Source organism: Oncorhynchus tshawytscha, linkage group LG24 (genome assembly GCF_018296145.1).
Source record: "Oncorhynchus tshawytscha isolate Ot180627B linkage group LG24, Otsh_v2.0, whole genome shotgun sequence".
Lineage (NCBI taxonomy): Eukaryota > Metazoa > Chordata > Actinopteri > Salmoniformes > Salmonidae > Oncorhynchus > Oncorhynchus tshawytscha.
The window spans coordinates 26930625-26951905 of record NC_056452.1 but is presented as its reverse complement, the minus strand read 5'-3'; the positions used below and the strand labels follow the sequence as shown (position 1 = coordinate 26951905).

The 21281-nt window shown below is 45.5% G+C and overlaps 1 protein-coding gene across 1 annotated transcript in view; it reads right to left on the bottom strand.

Annotated features, from left to right (window-relative positions):
• Positions 1-17825, bottom strand: part of LOC112235717 (ATP-binding cassette sub-family C member 3) — a 61819-nt gene extending 43994 nt beyond the window's left edge. Inside the window, exon 1 of the mRNA XM_042305592.1 lies at positions 17580-17825. Within this exon, the coding sequence (XP_042161526.1) occupies positions 17580-17615 (36 nt within the window). The 5' untranslated portion in view covers positions 17616-17825. The remainder of the gene's footprint in view (positions 1-17579) is intronic.
• Between the last annotated feature and the right edge of the window lie 3456 nt (positions 17826-21281).

Genomic DNA, 21281 nt, shown 5'->3' with positions numbered 1-21281 from the left:
TCAGTAGTCAATCCACTTTTCTCCTGTCTTGACCCCTGACCCCAGGTCATGTTGCTACTTTACTCATTACGTAGATAGAGATAGTCCTGTAGACTTCCACGGTTGCTACTTTACTCATTACGTAGATATAGTCCTGTAGACTTCTACGGTTGCTACTTTACTCATTACGTAGAGATAGTCCTGTAGACTTCCACGGTTGCTACTTTACTCATTACGTAGAGATAGTCCTGTAGACTTCCACGGTTGCTACTTTACTCATTACGTAGAGATAGTCCTGTAGACTTCCACGGTTGCTACTTTACTCATTACGTAGATAGAGATAGTCCTGTAGACTTCCACGGTTGCTACTTTACTCATTACGTAGAGATAGTCTTGTAGACTTCCACGGTTGCTACTTTACTCATTACGTAGATATAGTCCTGTAGACTTCCATGGAGGGGGAAAGCACAGCTTTGGGTGTTGGGTTGCATCATGGGCACTAAGAACCAAGTAGAGCAACTCAAGGAGACATTGGGAAGCTTCTGAGATACTTAAAACAGCATTAATCTCAAACTCAGCATATTTAATCCCATTCTGCTTAAATAATATGCTCAAACCGTTCTTAAAATGGATCCAAGCTGAGATTAAAATACAGAAAACTGGGTTTTTCACACTCAACAGTTTCCTGTGTTTATCAAGAATGGTCAACCATCCAAAGGACATCCAGCCAAATTGACACAAAATGTGGGAAGCATCGGGAGTCAACATAGGCCAGCATCCCTGTGGAACGCTTTCGACACCTTGTAGAGTCCAATACCCTGACAAATTGAGGCTGTTCTGAATTTGGGGATATGTTTTCCCACAACTGTCCCATAGTCTATTTGGAATAGGCTATTTATTTCTCTACAAGCTGACCAATAGGTAAACCTTTCTTCTACGGGGGACAGTAGATTGACAGGCTAGTGATTTTGATGTTCGTTACTTGTCTTGTTATCTGAGGAAAAGTTAATGTGGACAGTCCTTCAAACATCTTCAAAGTGCTCATCAGAATTAGGTAAGAATTAGCGCACATCGTTGCATCCTAGACTTGAATGTTCTGTTATTATGAATTACCATCATCTAAAAAGGGGATTTGTGTCATTCTGAGCACCGTGGGTGGACGCCCTAATTAGGTCCGGTAAATTTAAAATGTTGCTGGTAAAATGTCTGGCGCCACAACAGAAAGCATGATCCACCATCACGTCATCATCTACTCATCTTGTGGTTTGTAGTATCAGACAGTGCTAACAAATGCTGCTTTTAAAATGAAATCTAAGCAAAAAGAGTGAAGCGTATACAAATCACTATTTCACAGTCCGCCTCAAAAGACCTCTATGAAAAAGTCAGGATCTCTGCACTTCAAGCTATGTAACAAATGTGAATGTGGAACTTGAATATTGAACATTTCTGTATTCATAAGCTATGGTCATAGTTAACTCCATTCTATATTAAGATAGCTAAGTTAATTAAAACAGAGTCAGTGAGACTGGACAACAAGGCTGGGACTCATAATGAACACAAATGACATGTAATTATATTTCTGTCAGGGTTTATGTCCTTTTAATCAAATTTGGGCAAAATAAATTTAATATATTATAGGTTGGTGTACTTACAGTATGCAAATAAGGTTACTTGCCAGTCAAAGTCAAACTGACATTAGCAGTTATAACTCCTAATGAGGACTGCTGTCAGTGCTATGAAGGCATTTTTATTAAACTAGGCAGGTCAGTTCAGAACAAATTTTTATTTACAATGACGGCCTACCGGGGAACAGTGGGTTAACTGCCTTGTTCAGGGGGCAGAACGACAGACTTTTACCTTGTCAGCTCGGGGATTCGATCCAGCAACCTTTCGGGTTACTAGTCCAACGCTTTAACCACTAGGCTACCCTGCCGCATTATAGCACACCTAAACAGAACTAAAGTGCTTGCGGTTTAGTGAGGCCTGAAAAACAATCCCAAAACCCTAACCCTAACCCAAAAACCTGTGTGAGTATGGAAGCTTTTTGTTACTGTCAATAGATAAATAGACAGGAGAGTAAAGCATATTGTATCAAACTCCATATCTGCAGTGTTTCAGAACCAGCCAGTGGTGAATGTGTTTGAGTGAACAGAGCAGAAGAGACCAACCCCCAGATTTTACCTGAACTACACAAGGTCCTCTACTCCGACAATTAATCCACACATAAAACGGTCGACCGAATCGTTTCTAGTCAACTCTCCTCCTTCCGGGCTTTTTCATCTTTGAACTTATATGGCGATTGGCATCTACACTCCATAGTATTAACAGGACAACCTGCAAAACATTTTGTCTTCCAAATCACCCACGTGGGTATAACCAATGAGGAGAAGGCACGTGGGCACCTGCTTCTATAAACTAATGAGGAGATGGCACGTGGGTACCTGCTTCTATAAACCAATGAGGAGATGGCACGTGGGTACCTGCTTCTATAAACCAATGAGGAGATGGCACGTGGGTACCTGCTTCTATAAACCAATGAGGAGATGGCACGTGGGTACCTGCTTCTATAAACCAATGAGGAGATGGCACGTGGGCACCTGCTTCTATAAACCAATGAGGAGATGGCACGTGGGCACCTGCTTCTATAAACCAATGAGGAGATGGCACGTGGGTACCTGCTTCTATAAACCAATGAGGAGATGGCACGTGGGTACCTGCTTCTATAAACCAATGAGGAGATAGGAGAGACAGGACATGCAGCGCAATCTGCATCACACATCACACCTGCGGGACAGGTACAGGATGGCAACAACAGCCCGAATTACACCAGGAACGCTCAATCCCTCCATCAGTGCTCAGACTGCTGGACTGAGAGCTTGTAGGCCATGTTGTAAGGCAGGTCCTCACCAGACATCACTGGCAACAAATGTCACCTATGGGCACAAACCCACCATCGCTGGACCAGACAGGACTGGCAAAAAGTGCTCTTCACTGACGAGTCGCGGTTTTGTCTCACCAGGGATTCGCGTTTATCGTCGAAGGAATGAGCGTGACACCGAGGCCTGTACTCTGGAGCGGGATCGATTTGGAGGTGGAGGGTCCATCATAGTCTGGAGCGGTGCGTCACAGCATCATCGGACTGAGCTTCTTGTCATTGCAGGCAATCTCAACGCTGTGCGTTACAGGGAAGACATCCTCCTCCCTCATGTGGTACCCTCCCTGCAGGTTCATCCTGACATGACCCTCCAGCATGACAATGCCACCAGCCATACTGCTCGTTCTGTATGGGACTTCCTGCAAGACAGGAATGTCAGTGTTCTGCCATGGCCAGAGAAGAGCCTGGATCTCAAGCCCACTGAGCTGGGACCAGTTGGATCGGAGGGTGAGGGCTTGGGCCATTCCCCCCAGAAATGTCCAGGTACTTGCAGGTGCCTTGGTGGAAGAGTGGGGTAACATCTCACAGCAAGAACTGGCAAATCTGGTGCAGTCCATGAGGAGGAGATGCACTGCAGTACTTAATGCAGCTGGTGGCCACACCAGATACTGACTGTTACTTTTGATTTTGACCCCCCTTTGTTCAGGGACACGTTATTCCATTTCTGTTAGTCACATGTCTGTGGAACTTGTTCAGTTCATGTCTCAGTTGTTAAATCTTGTTATGTTCATACAAATATTTACACATGTTAAGTTTGCTGAAAATAAACGCAGTTGACAATGAGAGGACGTTTCTTTTTTTGCTAAGTTTATAATAGTCAATTAGCTATATTAGCTAACTAGTAGTAGTCCCCTCCGCTGAGCTGTATAGTCCTCTCCCGCGAACTCCTCGCACACACTGGCTGTTCTTCATCTACCTGTGGAGTTTCATACTGGTTGTTGTTGCCAGGACAACCCCAAAACACGCCACATCGATACCGTATGCCTTGTTGAGCGATACAGCAACGACCGAAGGTGACTGTTGCCAGCAAGCACAGCCAACCTCTTCTGCCTTACGTTACCAAAACACCTCCCGCACGTTACCAATTAATAATGAATTTAGTTGTCACAACTCAGGCTAAATCACAACAAGGAAATGAAATGGCAAACATGAGAAATGTCAATTAAGTTAAATGTGTCATTATTATACTGGATAATAATATGGAAATGAAATATTAAACCCAGTTTTCTATTTATTTTTCAAAATGGGCAGACATTTTCCATATTCAATCATGATGATAATGCAATATATATATTGTTTTGCATTTCAATTTGAATTTTGTCACAGAAAAAAATGCATATCGAATTTCAAACATGATATTGATTTGTCATTTGACCATTTGCATTTCGGCAGCTATATGCTTCCATAATTTACAGCAGGAAGTGAAAAACCAAAAGGCAAGGCACACCCCATCCATGTACCATGCCTTGCATCTCACAGACTAATCCACCACTTCTAGTCATAGACGGACAGTGGAGTCTATTTGGCCATTTCTGTCATGTTTGAGTATACACATGCCAGGTGTTCTTGTAATAGTCTTCAGTATATAGCATGGAAAATATGCAAGACCACAGCTGGACAGTAAAACCTATAAATATTTGGAAATACTCTAAGCAAGTCATCATTTATCTGTAGATATTCAAGGTTACTTTGTTAAGATGCCATTTTAGATCCAAATAAATAAGATCACAGGCACCATACCATTCCTTCCTTATTAAACCAGTATAAACCAGTTGACATCAATGGATGCGGCACTATAGCCATCCTCTATAGTTACACATAGAATTAATGCCATTTACCTTCGGCCCATCTGCTTAATAGCCAGGGTTTAGGTGCAGGCCAGGGTTTAGGTGCAGGCCAGGGTTTACGAGCAGGCCAGGGTTTAAGAGCAGACCAGGGTTTAAGAGCAGACCAGGGTTTAAGAGCAGACCAGGCCAGGCCAGGGTTTAAGAGCAGACCAGGCCAGGCCAGGGTTTAAGAGCAGACCAGGCCAGGGTTTAAGAGCAGGCCAAGGCCAGGCCAGGCCAGGGTTTAAGAGCAGGCCAAGGCCAGGCCAGGCCAGGGTTTAAGAGCAGGCCAAGGCCAGGCCAGGCCAGGGTTTAAGAGCAGGCCAGGCCAGGCCAGGGTTTAAGAGCAGGCCAGGCCAGGGTTTAAGAGCAGGCCAGGCCAGGCCAGGCCAGGCCAGGGTTTAAGAGCAGGCCAGGCCAGGCCAGGCCAGGGTTTAAGAGCAGGCCAGGCCAGGCCAGGCCAGGGTTTAAGAGCAGGCCAGGCCAGGCCAGGCCAGGGTTTAAGAGCAGGCCAGGCCAGGCCAGGGTTTAAGAGCAGGCCAGGCCAGGCCAGGGTTTAAGAGCAGGCCAGGCCAGGCCAGGGTTTAAGAGCAGGCCAGGCCAGGGTTTAAGAGCAGGCCAGGCCAGGCCAGAGTTTAAGAGCAGGCCAGGCCAGGCCAGAGTTTAAGAGCAGGCCAGGCCAGGCCAGAGTTTAAGAGCAGGCCAAGGCCAGGCCAGGCCAGGCCAGGGTTTAAGAGCAGGGCCAGGCCAGGGTTTAAGAGCAGGCCAAGGCCAGGCCAGGGTTTAAGAGCAGGCCAAGGCCAGGCCAGGGTTTAAGAGCAGGCCAAGGCCAGGCCAGGCCCAAGGCCAGGCCAGGGTTTAAGAGCAGGCCAAGGCCAGGCCAGGGTTTAAGAGCAGGCCAGGCCAGGCGAGGGTTTAAGAGCAGGCCCAGGCCAGAGTTTAAGAGCAGGCCAGGCCAGGCCAGAGTTTAAGAGCAGGCCAAGGCCAGGCCAGAGTTTAAGAGCAGGCCAGGCCAGGCCAGGCCAGGGTTTAAGAGCAGGCCAAGGCCAGGCCAGGGTTTAAGAGCAGACCAAGGCCAGGCCAGGGTTTAAGAGCAGACCAAGGCCAGGCCAGGGTTTAAGAGCAGGCCAAGGCCAGGCCAGGGTTTAAGAGCAGGCCAAGGCCAGGCCAGGGTTTAAGAGGCCAAGGCCAGGCCAGGCCCAGGCCAGGCCAGGGTTTAAGAGCAGGCCAAGGCCAGGCCAGGGTTTAAGAGCAGGCCAAGGCCAGGCCAGGGTTTAAGAGCAGGCCAAGGCCAGGCCAGGGTTTAAGAGCAGGCCAAGGCCAGGCCAGGGTTTAAGAGCAGACCAAGGCCAGGCCAGGGTTTAAGAGCAGACCAGGCCAGGTTTAAGAGCAGGCCAGGCCAGGCCAGAGTTTAAGAGCAGGCCAGGCCAGGCCAGGGTTTAAGAGCAGACCAGGCCCAGGCCAGGCCAGTTTAAGAGCAGACCAAGGCCAGGCCAGGGTTTAAGAGCAGGCCAAGGCCAGGCCAGGGTTTAAGAGCAGGCCAAGGCCAGGCCAGGGTTTAAGAGCAGGCCAAGGCCAGGCCAGGGTTTAAGAGCAGGCCAAGGCCAGGCCAGGGTTTAAGAGCAGGCCAAGGCCAGGCCAGGGTTTAAGAGCAGGCCAAGGCCAGGCCAGGGTTTAAGAGCAGGCCAGGCCAGGCCAGGGTTTAAGAGCAGGCCAGGCCAGGCCAGGGTTTAAGAGCAGGCCAGGCCAGGGTTTAAGAGCAGGCCAAGGCCAGGCCAGGCCAGGGTTTAAGAGCAGGCCAAGGCCAGGCCAGGCCAGGGTTTAAGAGCAGGCCAAGGCCAGGCCAGGCCAGGGTTTAAGAGCAGGCCAAGGCCAGGCCAGGCCAGGGTTTAAGAGCAGGCCAAGGCCAGGCCAGGGTTTAAGAGCAGGCCAAGGCCAGGCCAGGGTTTAAGAGCAGGCCAAGGCCAGGCCAGGGTTTAAGAGCAGGCCAAGGCCAGGCCAGGGTTTAAGAGCAGGCCAGGCCAGGCCAGGGTTTAAGAGCAGGCCAAGGCCAGGCCAGGGTTTAAGAGCAGGCCAAGGCCAGGGTTTAAGAGCAGGCCAAGGCCAGGGTTTAAGAGCAGGCCAAGCCAGGGTTTAAGAGCAGGCCAAGGCCAGGCCAGGGTTTAAGAGCAGGCCAGGCCAGGCCAGGCCAGGGTTTAAGAGCAGGCCAGGCCAGGCCAGGCCAGGGTTTAAGAGCAGGCCAGGCCAGGGTTTAAGAGCAGGCCAGGCCAGGCCAGGGTTTAAGAGCAGGCCAGGCCAGGCCAGGGTTTAAGAGCAGGCCAGGCCAGGCCAGGGTTTAAGAGCAGGCCAGGCCAGGCCAGGGTTTAAGAGCAGGCCAGGCCAGGCCAGGCCAGGGTTTAAGAGCAGGCCAGGCCAGGCCAGGGTTTAAGAGCAGGCCAGGCCAGGCCAGGGTTTAAGAGCAGGCCAAGGCCAGGCCAGGATTTAAGAGCAGGCCAAGGTTTAAGAGCAGGCCAAGGCCAGGCCAGGATTTAAGAGCAGGCCAGGGTTTAAGAGCAGGCCAGGGTTTAAGAGCAGGCCAGGGTTTAAGAGCAGGCCAGGCCAGGCCAGGGTTTAAGAGCAGGCCAGGCCAGGGTTTAAGAGCAGGCCAGGACTGAATCATATTCGTATGACAGGACAAAAGCAATATACACTGCATGGTTGTGTAAATCGAAGGGACTGAACTGAATGAAGTGACTGAATAAGCCCATTTCTGTATAACCAAGTTGCTAGCTTGCCATTGCACAGTGGTCTGTGGCGCCAGAACAGGCACCTCCCCAGTGTGGTAATTATTGAGCTGTATCAGAGTGGTAGGTTGGATGGTAGGTTGCGGTGTGTGAGTGGTAGGTTGCGGTGTGTGAGTGGTAGGTTGCGGTGTGTGAGTGGTAGGTTGCGGTGTGTGAGTGGTAGGTTGCGGTGTGTGAGTGGTAGGTTGGATGGTAGGTTGCGGTGTGTGAGTGGTAGGTTGCGGTGTGTGAGTGGTAGGTTGGATGGTAGGTTGCGGTGTGTGAGTGGTAGGTTGCGGTGTGTGAGTGCAGGTTGGTGTGTGAGTGGTAGGTTGCGGTGTGTGAGTGGTAGGTTGCGGTGTGTGAGTGGTAGGTTGCGGTGTGTGAGTGGTAGGTTGCGGTGTGTGAGTGGTAGGTTGCGGTGTGTGAGTGGTAGGTTGCGGTGTGTGAGTGGTAGGTTGCGGTGTGTGAGTGGTAGGTTGCGGTGTGTGAGTGGTAGGTTGCGGTGTGTGAGTGGTAGGTTGCTGTCGTTCTGCCCCTGAGAAAGGTAGTTAACCCACTGTACCCCGGGCGGCGATGACGTGGATTTCGATTAAGGCAGCCCCCCGAACCTCTCTAATTCAGAGGGGTTAAATGCGGAAGACACATTTCAGTTTACTGCATTCAGTTGTACAACTGACTAGGTATCCACCTCCCCCTTCTCTTTGTGCGAGATATTGATGGGTTAGAAGGTACCAAACACTTCTGGGCACAAAACAGTCCCCAGGTCCAGAAGAGGCTGGGAAACACACAGTATTAAATAGAGCCATGACTACATGGAACTCTGGTAACCCAGGTAACATGACTACATGGAACTCTGGTAACCCAGGTAACATGACTACATGGAACTCTGGTAACCCAGGTAACATGACTACATGGAACTCTGGTAACCCAGGTAACATGACTACATGGAACTCTGGTAACCCAGGTAACTCAAGCTAGCAAAAACACAGATAAAAGAACACCTTACGACACAACGTGGACTGTGAAGAGACAGGCATGTTTATACATTAGGTAATTTTGTATTGTATTATTTAGTGTTATGTATATTATTTTATTTGTAGTGTTTTGCCAAGGCAGTCGCTAATTGGGATCCTAATAAAATACGAAATTCGAAAAATACGAAAATACGGCCTTCTACACAAACAGGCCTGTTGTGCTGTGTTAACCTGGTGCTAGCAGCCATCTCTCTGGTAACGTCTTTAGTCTTCCCTGTAATATCCAGAAGAACAAATATCATATCACTAGTGGAGTTAGTAGCTCTGTTGGTCCAAAGGGGATACCGAGTCAGTTGTACAACTGAATGCCTTCAACCAACATTTTTTTTTTCACCTTTATTTAACCAGGTAGGCTAGTTGAGAACACCTTTATTTAACCAGGTAGGCTAGTTGAGAACACCTTTATTTAACCAGGTAGGCTAGTTGAGAACACCTTTATTTAACCAGGTAGGCTAGTTGAGAACACCTTTATTTAACCAGGTAGGCTAGTTGAGAACACCTTTATTTAACCAGGTAGGCTAGTTGAGAACAAGTTCTCATTTACAACTGCAACCTGGCCAAGATAAAGCATAGCAGTTTGAACAAGACAACAACACAGAGTTACACATGGAGTAAAATAATAAACAAGTCAATAACACAGTAGGAAAAAGAAAAAGAGAGTCTATATTCATTGTGTGCAAAAGGCACGAGGAGGTAGGCGAATAATTACATAATCAGCACCCGGGTAACAGTGGGTTAACTGCCTTTCTTATGGGGCAGAACAACAGATTTTTTTTTTTACCTTGTCAGCTCTGGGATTCGATCCAGCAACCTTTCGTTTCCTGGCCCAACGCTCTAACCACTAGGCTACCCTTCGTTTGATGCCAGTGACAAGACTGATTAGAGAATGAACGCAAATGTTTCTCCGGTGTCGTTATTGCTGTAATCAAAATCTGTTGACCTTTTGGTTTAGTAATTAATGTTAGTAGTTCTTTTGACATCAACACATCAATGTCAACAGTCGTAGCTTTGCAGCTTCTCCCATCCCCCCCCCCCTATAGTGAAAGTATGTTACACACCCTCTGGTTATGGTGGAAAAAGGAAGTGTGAGCATGTTTGATAAGTTTGCATTGTAAAGGTACTGTACGCAAATAAATCCTTGGCTGACACAAGTAAGCCCCAGTACTGTAAGTCTACTGGTATTTAGCAAAACATTTTATGTGACAACTTGAAAAAGACCATAGAGATAATTAATTTTTGCAAGACTATTCCAAAGAATGGCAGCTGAGTACAAAAAGGTTTATTTTCCCAGAACTCTCTTAGTTTTGGGTCTGGGTGCCAAGATTTCTCAATAGCTGCAGTCAGTGTTTACGGTGAGTGTGAAAATTTCCCCATGGCGAATAAAATAATGAGTCATCTACAGTTGAAGTGGGAAGTTTACATACACCTTAGCCAAATACATTTAAACTCAGTTTTTCCACAATTCCTGACATTTAATCCAAGTAAAAATTCACAGTCTTAGGTCAATTAGGATCACCACTATATTTTAAGAATGTGAAATGTCAGAATAATAGTAGAGAGAATGATTTATTTCAGCTTTTATTTCTTTCATCACATTCCCACTGGGTTAGAAGCTTCCCACAATAAGTTGGGTGAATTTTGGCCCATTCCTCCTGACAGAGCTGGTGTAACTGAGTCAGGTTTGTGTAGTACAGTCAGGTCTGTAGGCCTTTTTGCTCACACACTTTTTTAGTTCTGCCCAAAAAAATTCTATAGGATTGAGGTCAGGGCTTTGTGATGATCACTCCAATACATTGACTTTGTTGTCCTTAACCTCTTAAGCCATTTTGCCACAACTTTGGAAGTATGTTTGGGGTCATTTTCCATTTGGAAGACCCATTTGCGACCAAGCTTTAACTTCCTGACTGATGTCTTGAGATGTTGCTTCAATATATCCACATAAATTTCCTTCCTCATGAAGCCATCTATTTTGTGAAGTGCACCAGTCCATCCTGCAGCAAAGCACCCCCACAACATGATGCTGCCACCCCCGTGCTTCACGGTTGGGATGGTGTTCTTTGGCTTGCAAGCCTCCCCCTTTTTCCTCCAAACATAACGATGGTCATTATGGCCAAACAGTTCTATTTTTTTTTTTCATCAGACCAGAGGACATTTCTCCAAATAGTACAATCTTTGTCCCCATGTTCAGTTGCAAACCGTAGCCTGGCTTTTTTATGGCGTTTTGGAGCAGTGGCTTCTTCCTTGCCGAGTGGCCTTTCTGGTTACGTCAATATAGGACTCGTTTTACTGTGGGTATAGATACTTTTGTACCTGTTTCCTCCAGCATCTTCACAAGGTCCTTTGCTGTTGTTCTGGGATTGATTTGCACTTTTCGCACCAAAGTACTTTTATCTCTAGGAGACAGAACGCGTCTCCTTCCTGAGCGGTATGACGGCTGCGTGGTGCCATGGTGTTTATACTTGCGTACTATTGTTTGTACAGATGAAAGTGGTACATTCAGGCGTTTGGAAATTGCTCCCAAGCATGAACCAGACTTGTTGAGGTCTACACAGGTCTTGGCTGATTTCTTTTGATTTTCCCATGATGTCAAGCAAAGAGGGACTGAGTTTGAAGGTAGGCCTTGAAATACATCCACAGGTACACCTCCAATTGACTCAAATTAAGTCAATTAGCCTATCAGAAGCTTCTAAAGCCATGACATCATTTTTTGAAAGGGCACAGTCAACTTAGTGTATGTAAACTTCTGACCCACTGGAATTGTAATACAGTGAACTATAAATGAAATAATCTGTCTGTAAACAATTGTTGGAAAAACGTATTGTGTAATGCACAAAGTAGATGTCCTAACCTACTTGCCAAAACTATAGTTTGTTAACAAGAGATTTGAGAAGTGGTTGAAAAACAAGTTTTAATGACTCCAACCTAAGTGTATGTAAACTTCTGACTTCAATTGTATATTCTATAACTTCACAGTGCTGAAAATGTTATTCATGGTGCCATTAGAAGCAAGCATTCATAGATTATTTGTCTGATGTCATCTGTGTTCTCTCATGATACTGATAAACTGGGTGATTCGAGCCCTGAACGCTGATTAGCTGAAAGCCGTGGTATACAGTGGGGCAAAAAAGTATTTAGTCAGCCACCAATTGTGCAAGTTCTCCCACTTAAAAAGATGAGAGAGGCCTGTAATTTTCATCATAGGTACACTTCAACTATGACAGACAAAATGAGAGAAAAAAAATCCAGAAAATCACATTGTAGGATTTTTAATGAATTTATTTGCAAATTATGGTGGCTTTTGTCCAACTAAATACTTCTCTAGAAAATGGTAGTGCCTTGGAAATATACAGTACAGGTTACAGCACAGTTGACCTTTCCACTGTAATTCTATGGAATCCCACGGTTGTTAACACCACTCATCCCACACGCGTCTCACACAGATCCCCTCATGTTTTCACTGTCTGTGTACCCCCTCTTACACAATCTCACTCTCTTAACACAAAGCACACACCTCTCCATGGGTTCTCCCTCCCCCTATACACTAATTGCCAGACAGTGAGTAATCGGAGGGGATTTGTTAATTAATTCAGTGTTGTGTACGGGGGGAGTCTGTAAGCCCTACCAGATAGTTAGCAATACACTGTAAAAACACTGGTCATGTGGCATTCACAGATTGTTTCCAGTGTTACGAACCAAAGATCTTTAAATCATGTCTTTAAAGCTAATTTTTCCATTTTAAGTAGAGAACTCGAGTGAATGTTGTACTCTGGTTTCTTACATGTTGTATTTACCTGAAATCTTCTGTCTGAAAAAGCAATACTCAACAATACTTATTATAAAAACGGATTTGGGAGGGAGTTATTCACGACAATCGTTTGGTAATGCCTGTCAACAGTGACATTTGAATTATCAATACTCATCCGCTGTCCCACAGCACAGCCAGGCAATTCCTACCCTTCATCTCCCTTGAAAAAAGAAAAGAGAATAAGAGTCTAGACGTTATTTCCCCCATGCTTCTAGCTGACCGTGGGGGGTGTCTTAACCTTGCTTCCTGTCTCTATGAGCTGTGCAACAATGTTGCAGTTTTCGTGATCTCCAATGTGCCATAGAATATTCATGTGTCCAGACTGACAACTTCTCTGAGCCAGATTCATACAGTCTAATTATTGTGGATGTATCCAAAGAAAAGAAGTGTACACACACACACACTTCAGGCTGTAACACAACTAAATGTGGAATAAGTCAATGGCCTCATGAGATATTGCTTAATTAAGGAACCAAAGAAACGTGAATCATCTCTGAAAGCTCACAAAGTCATCTGAGGTAACGATAAGTCAATACGATATCAAAGTGAGGGGAGCCAGAGTCATGATGACTGGAATACATTTTGTCAAGTCAGCATTTCAGCAATTCCCTACTTAACGTTAAAACAACACTACTGGAGTCAAACGGATACTGAGAGATTCTGGCAATTAAGACCTTTTTCTATTTACCCCGAGTCAGATAAACTCGTGGATTAAATGTTTATGTCTCTGTGTGCAGTTTGAAGGAAGTTGCAGCTATTGCTAAATAGCGTTAGCGCAATGGCTAGGAGTCTACCGGAACAGCGAACATAACTGTTCCAATAGAATTCTAGTATTTTCTTTAACCCTCGTTTCCAGAATCTCGCACTATCCCTTTAAAGTGACCGTGGGATATCCCCGAGTCAAACAGCACAGGGCCGCTTACAGACACTGAAAAACCTCTATGTAATCTATTGTGTCCAACATCTAGTGTTCCCCTAAAATACACTACAATTGGAAGTGAATTAAACTGAAACTGGAATTGAATGTCCTTAACACACACATGGATGTTTACCATTCAGTCTGGTGTCACCATTTCTTTCTTTCGACGAAAAGAACTCAGTCACTTCTCAGTTAAGACGTGCTAAACCACATTTCCTAAAGACTAATGAACAGCACACAACGTCCAGCCCAGCTCCATTCAACTGTAGAATACAAAAGAAAGTTGAATCATGTCTTCAGCTCACTTTTCTACTTTAAAAACTCACCCCACTGGATGTTGTACAAAAATGGTTCACTCGTATCACAAAATAATCAGATTTACCGCAAATATCAACAGTACACCTGTTGCAGCAGAGGGCAATTCCCGGTGAAGAACTGAAGGCTAGGTGTTAAGTTACATGCTGTCCACCTGTGTCGAAGACATTACTATTCAAAAGATGCAGAACTAAGAACAGATATAGCCCTGGGTTCACCCCAGACTTGACTGCTCTTGACCAGCACAAAAAATCCTGTGGCATTCTTTATTAGCATCAAATAGTCCCCATAATATGCAACTTTTTAGGGAAGTCAGGAACAAATATACTCAGTCAGTCAGGAAAGCAAAGACTAGATTTTTCAAAGAGAAATTTGCATCCTGTAGCTCGAACTCCAAAATGTTTTGGGACACTGTAAAGTCCATGGAGAATAAGAGCACCTCCTCCCAGCTGCCCACTGCACTGAGGAAACACTGTCACCACCAATAAATCTACGATAATTGATCATTTCAATAAGCATATTTCTACGGCTGGCCATGCTTTCCTCTGGCTAACCCTACACCGGCCATCATCTCTGCACCCCTGCAGAAACTTGCCCAAGCCCCCCTCGCTTCTCCTTCACCCAAATCCAAATCCAGGCAGCTGGTGTTCAAAGAGCTGAAAAATCTGCGCAGCAGTCTTCATCGACCAGGCCAAGGCTTTCGACTCGGTCAATCACCGCATTCTTATCGGCAGACTCAATAGCCTTGGTTTTTCAAATGACTGCCTCGCCTGGTTCAATAACTACTTCTCAGATAGAATTCACTGTGTCAAATCGAAGGGCCTGTTGTCCGGACCTCTGGCAGTCTCTATGAGGGTGTCACAGGGTTCAATTCTCAGGCCGATACTTTTCTCTGTATATATCAATGATGTCACTCTTGCTGCTGGTGATTCTCTGATCCACCTCTACGCAGACGACACCATTCTGTATACTTCTGGCCCTTCTTTGGACACTGTGTTAACTAACCTCCAGACGAGCTTCAAAGCCATACAACACTCCTTCCGTGGCCTCCAACTGCTTTTAAACGCTAGTAAAACTAAGTGCTCTTCAACTGATTGCTGCCCACAACCTCCCGCCAGACTAGCATCACTACTCTGGACAGTTCTTACTTAGAATATGTGGACAACTACAAATACCTAGGTGTCTGATTAGACTGTAAACTCTCCTTCCAGACCCAAATCAAACATCTCCAATCCAAAACTAAATCTAGAATCGGCTTCCTATTTCGCAACAAAGCCGCCTTCACTCATGCTGCCAAACATACCCTCTTAAAACTGACTATCCTACCGCTCCTTGACTTCAGCAATGTCATTTACAAAATAGCCTCCAACACTCTACTCAACAAATTGGATGCAGTCTATCACAGTGCCATACGTTTTGTCACCAAAGCCCCATATACTACCCACCACTGCGACCTACGCGCTCTCGTTGGCTGGCCCTCGCTACATAGTCGTCGCTAAACCCACTGGCTCCAGGTCATCTATAAGTCTACGCTAGGTAAAGCCCCGCATCAGCAGTTTTTGACTGTCAGTCACTGACAGTGTTGTAGTCACTCAATTAGCCAATGTCAAGTAAAACATTTTTGATGGGTAAGTTAGTCTAGCAGTCAGCTATCAAAACTTAGTGTTCATGGTCGAATTACTGACCGGGGCCCCCCCCGTTGATTTTGTTAGTCACTCGCAGTCAGATTTCATATTAAAACGGACAACATTTCTCTCCACTCCACGGGCAAAAATGTGTTTAACTGCAGGAAATGAGTTACAAAAATGGTTACATCCTCTCGCTGCCCCCAAGATGTGTAGAATTCCAGAAAATGAACTATAAAACATAAATGTCCGCTGTCAACGGGGGGGGGGGCTTAAAAGTTTGGCTCGCAAGGTGAAAGAATATCGCCTAGAGGCAGTAAAAGGCTAGGGCCCGCTCTGACTGCATGGTGGGTATGAATGTGGGTATACTGTGGCCCCTCATGATGAGTTCACATTTTATGTGGCCCCAACCTCCATCAAAGTTGCCCACCCCTGGTTTAAAATTGACAGAAACAGGTTTTCCGTCCCGAAAATGATGACTTACTAAAAAAAAAAAAAAATGTAATAAGATCCAATTACTGTTTTTCCTCCATATTAACGGGATAGTGTGTGTCTCGGCAATGAAGCCATTCATCTACTTCCCTAGAGTCAGATAAACAGAAACAGCTAACACGCTGTAGACCAGGGGTGTAAAACTCTTTCCTTGGATGGCCGAGGTGTCTGCTGTTTTTATTTTTTAATTTTTTATACCGTCAATTTAAACCTAGATAACCAGGTGATGGGAGTTCCTTACTAATTAGTGACCTTAATCAATCAAGTACAAGGGAGGAGCAAAAACCTGCATACACACTGCCCTCCGTCATTGTGCTGAAGCTAGTTTGAGGTAGTAGTTTCACGACCCAGTGCTAGTTTCCCTAATTCTGGACACAGAGGCATAAAAATGGTATCCACAATGGTATTCTGTTGCAGCTAGCGCTATTCATGAAGTAAATATCCCCCCCCCCTTCCTAGAGGGCTGCGGATCCCAGTTTGAAAAGCCCTGGCCTAGACCAAGTACAGGCAGGCAGCACAAACAATCAAGGTCCTCACCTCTCATAACTAGAGGTCAACCGATTAATCGGAATGGGCGATTAATTGGGGCCGATTTCAAGTTATCATAATCAGTAATTGGCATTTTTTGACGCCGATTACATTGCACTCCACGGGGAGACTGCGTGGCAGGCTGACTACCTGTTATGCGAGTGCAGCAAGGAGCCATGGTAAGTTGCTGGCTAGCATTAAACTTATAAAAACAATCAATCTTAAGATAATCACTAGTTAACTACATTGGCCAGGTCGCAGTTGCAAATGAGAACTTGTTCTCAACTAGCCTACCTGGTTAAATAAAGGTAAAATAAATAAATAAACAGTCCCTGGTTCGAATCCAGGCTGTATCACATCTGTGATTGGGCGGCAGACAATTGGCCCAGGGTCGTCCGGGTTTGGCCTGGGTAGGCCGTCATTGTAAATAAGCATTTGCCTAGTTAAATAAAGGTTAAATAAAATGTAAAAAAAAGTGAAATTATGCATGGTTAAAATTTGGCCATAGACATATTTTAAACTAATTTAACATTTGTTCTGAAACGGGTTGGCTACAGTTTACGCAAGCATCCAGGACCGAATACATTTCCTTGTTGGTTTAATACACTTGAACTGCGCTCGGTGTCTTGTTTAAATCCCCAACACCAAGCTTTCAAAGATGTATAACTAAACCAAGATAAACCACACCTTGTCGTTTCAACGCAAACAAATGAGTCAGTGGGCAGAACAAGCAATGATGTGGGCCGAGCCAAGCACGTCCTAGCGATATCCTATTGGCGCGTTCTAGTACACAGCCGCATATTTCCGTTACGGAACGCCTACTCAAGTGCGCCTGTGCAATAACTCAATTTGCCTTTGCACTCCTCTAAACAGCGCGATTTTTTTTTTACTTTGGAAAAGAGTAAAGTCTACAAAACTTAGTCCACTCTGTTCATAACTAATTATAGTTTTTGGAACGGAGTACTGTAGTGAGATCAAATGTTTAATTGAATTGAAGAGAATGTGCAGAATGTTGGACAAAATCTCTCTCGTTCCATCTTCTCCCACTGCCAGTGGGCTTCCTCTCACTATTTGGTAGTGAGAGGAAACGCCAACCGTATGCTTCACATTTATACACCCAGTGACATCTGGCTCATTGTTATATCTTTAGGGTTATGGTTGTACTGTAACTGCACACCTCCAAAACCAAGACCATGAAACATTGCTAAATTAGTCAACTATACACAACCATTTCTGCGGCTTACACATAGAAAACATTGAAGCCAAGATAACGTCCTTGTTTCAGATCCTTGTGATATACACGAGGTGATCACAACCGTGAACTCAACTGCCTGCCATCCGACAAGCCGTACTTACCCAGAACGGGAGCTCTGGTCCGCATAAGCGCTCCATGTCCAAGGGGCTTCGGCACAACGAAGGAATTACCCTTTCCCGGCGTTAACAGGTCGGCTCCGTCACTTTCAACTTATTTTGTTCTCGCACATACAGAGACACGTTAGCGGAGCACGTTGAGTTAATTTGGAATAGTAGTTTGGCTCTGCTTCTGAACAACCCTCCTCTCTCTCTCTCTCCTCATTTCACTCTAGAATGCTGTTAGGGGTGAACAGTCACACCAATGTTGTACCAGCGTGTTGTGAACAACATTCATAACAACGATAGTGGAATCAGCGGTTTACCTTCAAAATAAAAGTACTCCATTGAAACTGATGCACACCGATGTAAAAATTGTGGAATCATGCCACAAATGTTCTAGATGACGCTAAACAACGGTTTGAATGTTGTTATACAAATTCACCAAAAGACAATTATTAGTTAAATTTACCCAAAACAAATCAGTTGAAATCGCATTGTGGATGTATTTACATTCAGAATTGCATTTGGGGCATTACTTTTATGCTCTGTACAGCCTATGGATGTTTTACCCATGAAATGGGGTATCAGCCTACTCAGTGACATCCACAGAATACAACTTTGTAGAGTTTACACATCTATTAGCGTCATAAGCACTTCTTAAAATGTTCACACTTGAGTAAAAGTAAAGCTATGTTAATAGAAAATGACTCAAGTAAAAGTGAAAGTCACCCAGTAAAATACTAATTGTGTAACAGTCTAAAACTATTTTGGATTTAAAATATACTTAAGTATCAAAAGTAATAGTAATTAATGTATTTTGTTGAATTTATATAACATTCCAACCTTGTTTGGCATTATATAGTACAATTGTGGCATGATTCCACTATTTCTATACATTTGCATTAGTTTCAAGGGGGACTTTAATTTTGAATGCGAACTGCCAATTCCACTATTGTTGCTCACGCTAATGGTGTTCACAGCACACTGGTTGATGTTGTCATGATGACATGACTGAGTCCGCCCACACCCTTACTGTATTAAGGCCCCGCCCACACACACAACACACCACACCACACACACTCACACAGGAAACCATATCAGTATGACTCTGCAAGTAAAACTCTGTTGACTCAGTTCATATACAGGTAGGGTCAGTGTCATCATTGAAGGGTGTGTGTCAAAGATCATAGAATAGCAAATATAATCGAGTAGAATATAAGAGTCAATCAATCTCCAGTTGGGAAATCTGATTAGGTGCCATCACTAGAGCCCTGAGTTTCTTTTAGGAGGCCTGTTGTGTTTGAAAGAGCTTTTTACGGTTGTTTAGTGTTGTTGGTTTAGCAAGGACACATGTTCTCTCTCTCTCCCGATCTCTCTCCATTTTGTGGTTTGGCTCGCTGGGTTAGACAAGATCACTCACTGAGCAGTGTTGTTTTCAGCTTTATTCAATGTGTCTTAACGACATGAAAAATATTCTGGAAATATTGTTAAGTATTATTTCTGTTAGAGTCTCTCACTCTGTATCTCTCTCTTCAAGGGGCTCTATTGGCATGGTAAACACATGTTAACATTGCCAAAGCAAGTGAAGTAGATAATATACAAAAGTTAAATAAACAATGAAAATGATCAGTAAACATTACACTCACAGAAGTTCCAAAAAAAATAAAGACATTACAAATGTCATTATGTATATATACAGTGTTGTAACAATGTGCAAATGGTTAAAGTACACAAGGAAAATAAAATCAACATAAATATGGGTTGTATTTGCAATGGTGTTTGTTCATCACTGGTTACCCTTTTCTTGTGGCAACAGGTCACAAATCTTCTCTCCATTCTGTATACCTGTCAGTCAGGTGAGCGTGTTTGAAAGAAAAGTTGCCAAATCTACCCCCTTCTTAAAACCAGCTTGTTTAGAGGGTTCATTTTGTAGACAGCTCTGCTTTTTCACCTTGAGGCTGTCAATCGTGATGCTAGACTGACGTACACAACCAGGAGGCTGTCAATCGTGATGCTAGACTGACGTACACAACCAGGAGGCTGTCAATCGTGATGCTAGACTGACGTACACAACCAGGAGGCTGTCAATCGTGATGCTAGACAGACGTACACAACCAGGAGGCTGTCAATCGTGATGCTAGACTGACGTACACAACCAGGAGGCTGTCAATCGTGATGCTAGACAGACGTACACAACCAGGAGGCTGTCAATCGTGATGCTAGACAGACGTACACAACCAGGAGGCTGTCAATCGTGATGCTAGACAGACGTACACAACCAGGAGGCTGTCAATCGTGATGCTAGACAGACGTACACAACCAGGAGGCAGCCGCTGCATCCTAAACAGGCTCACAGAGCCCGGAGGCAGCCGCTGCATCCTAAACAGGCTCACAGAGCCCGGAGGCAGCCGCTGCATCCTAAACAGGCTCACAGAGCCCGGAGGCAGCCGCTGCATCCTAAACAGGCTCACAGAGCCCGGAGGCAGCCGCTGCATCCTAAACAGGCTCACAGAGCCCGGAGGCAGCCGCTGCATCCTAAACAGGCTCACAGAGCCCGGAGGCAGCCGCTGCATCCTAAACAGGCTCACAGAGCCCGGAGGCAGCCGCTGCATCCTAAACAGGCTCACAGAGCCCGGAGGCAGCCGCTGCATCCTAAACAGGCTCACAGAGCCCGGAGGCAGCCGCTGCATCCTAAACAGGCTCACAGAGCCCGGAGGCAGCCGCTGCATCCTAAACAGGCTCACAGAGCCCGGAGGCAGCCGCTGCATCCTAAACAGGCTCACAGAGCCCGGAGGCAGCCGCTGCATCCTAAACAGGCTCACAGAGCCCGGAGGCAGCCGCTGCATCCTAAACAGGCTCACAGAGCCCGGAGGCAGCCGCTGCATCCTAAACAGGCTCACAGAGCCCGGAGGCAGCCGCTGCATCCTAAACAGGCTCACAGAGCCAGGAGGCAGCCGCTGCATCCTAAACAGGCTCACAGAGCCCGGAGGCAGCCGCTGCATCCTAAACAGGCTCACAGAGCCCGGAGGCAGCCGCTGCATCCTAAACAGGCTCACAGAGTCCGGAGGCAGCCGCTGCATCCTAAACAGGCTCACAGAGCCCGGAGGCAGCCGCTGCATCCTAAACAGGCTCACAGAGTCCGGAGGCAGCCGCTGCATCCTAAACAGGCTTAAAGGCTTGATGATGACAACTCACATAGTAAATATTCTCCCCGTCGGACTGACACAAGGAATTTACACACTTTGTCTACAGTCAAAAGGGCACACACACACACAGGCCTTTTTTTAAATCAGGTTTTTTGTTTGGCAGACATGTTTGTTGTGACATTATTGACTAATGTAGAACTCGTAGCTTTTTCTGGAAAACTTGAACGTACATCTTCCTTAACGAGGTCTATCCTGAAGCTGTGAGCTGCGGATGATGTTAAAAAGTATTTGTTGGTTTGATGTGATTAATAAGGAGGATCCAGTTGCTGCACTTGATGAATTTATGAAATTGCTTCTTCCAATTATTGATAAACATGCACCTGTTAAAAAATGACTGTTAGAACTGTTAAGGCTCCATGGATTGATAAGGAATTGAAAAACTGTATTGTTGAAAGAGATGGGGCAAAAGAAGTGGCTAATAAGTCTGGCTGGACATCTGACTGACTGACTGACTGCAGATTGAGAAATTATGAGACTAAACTCAACAAAAAGAAGAAGA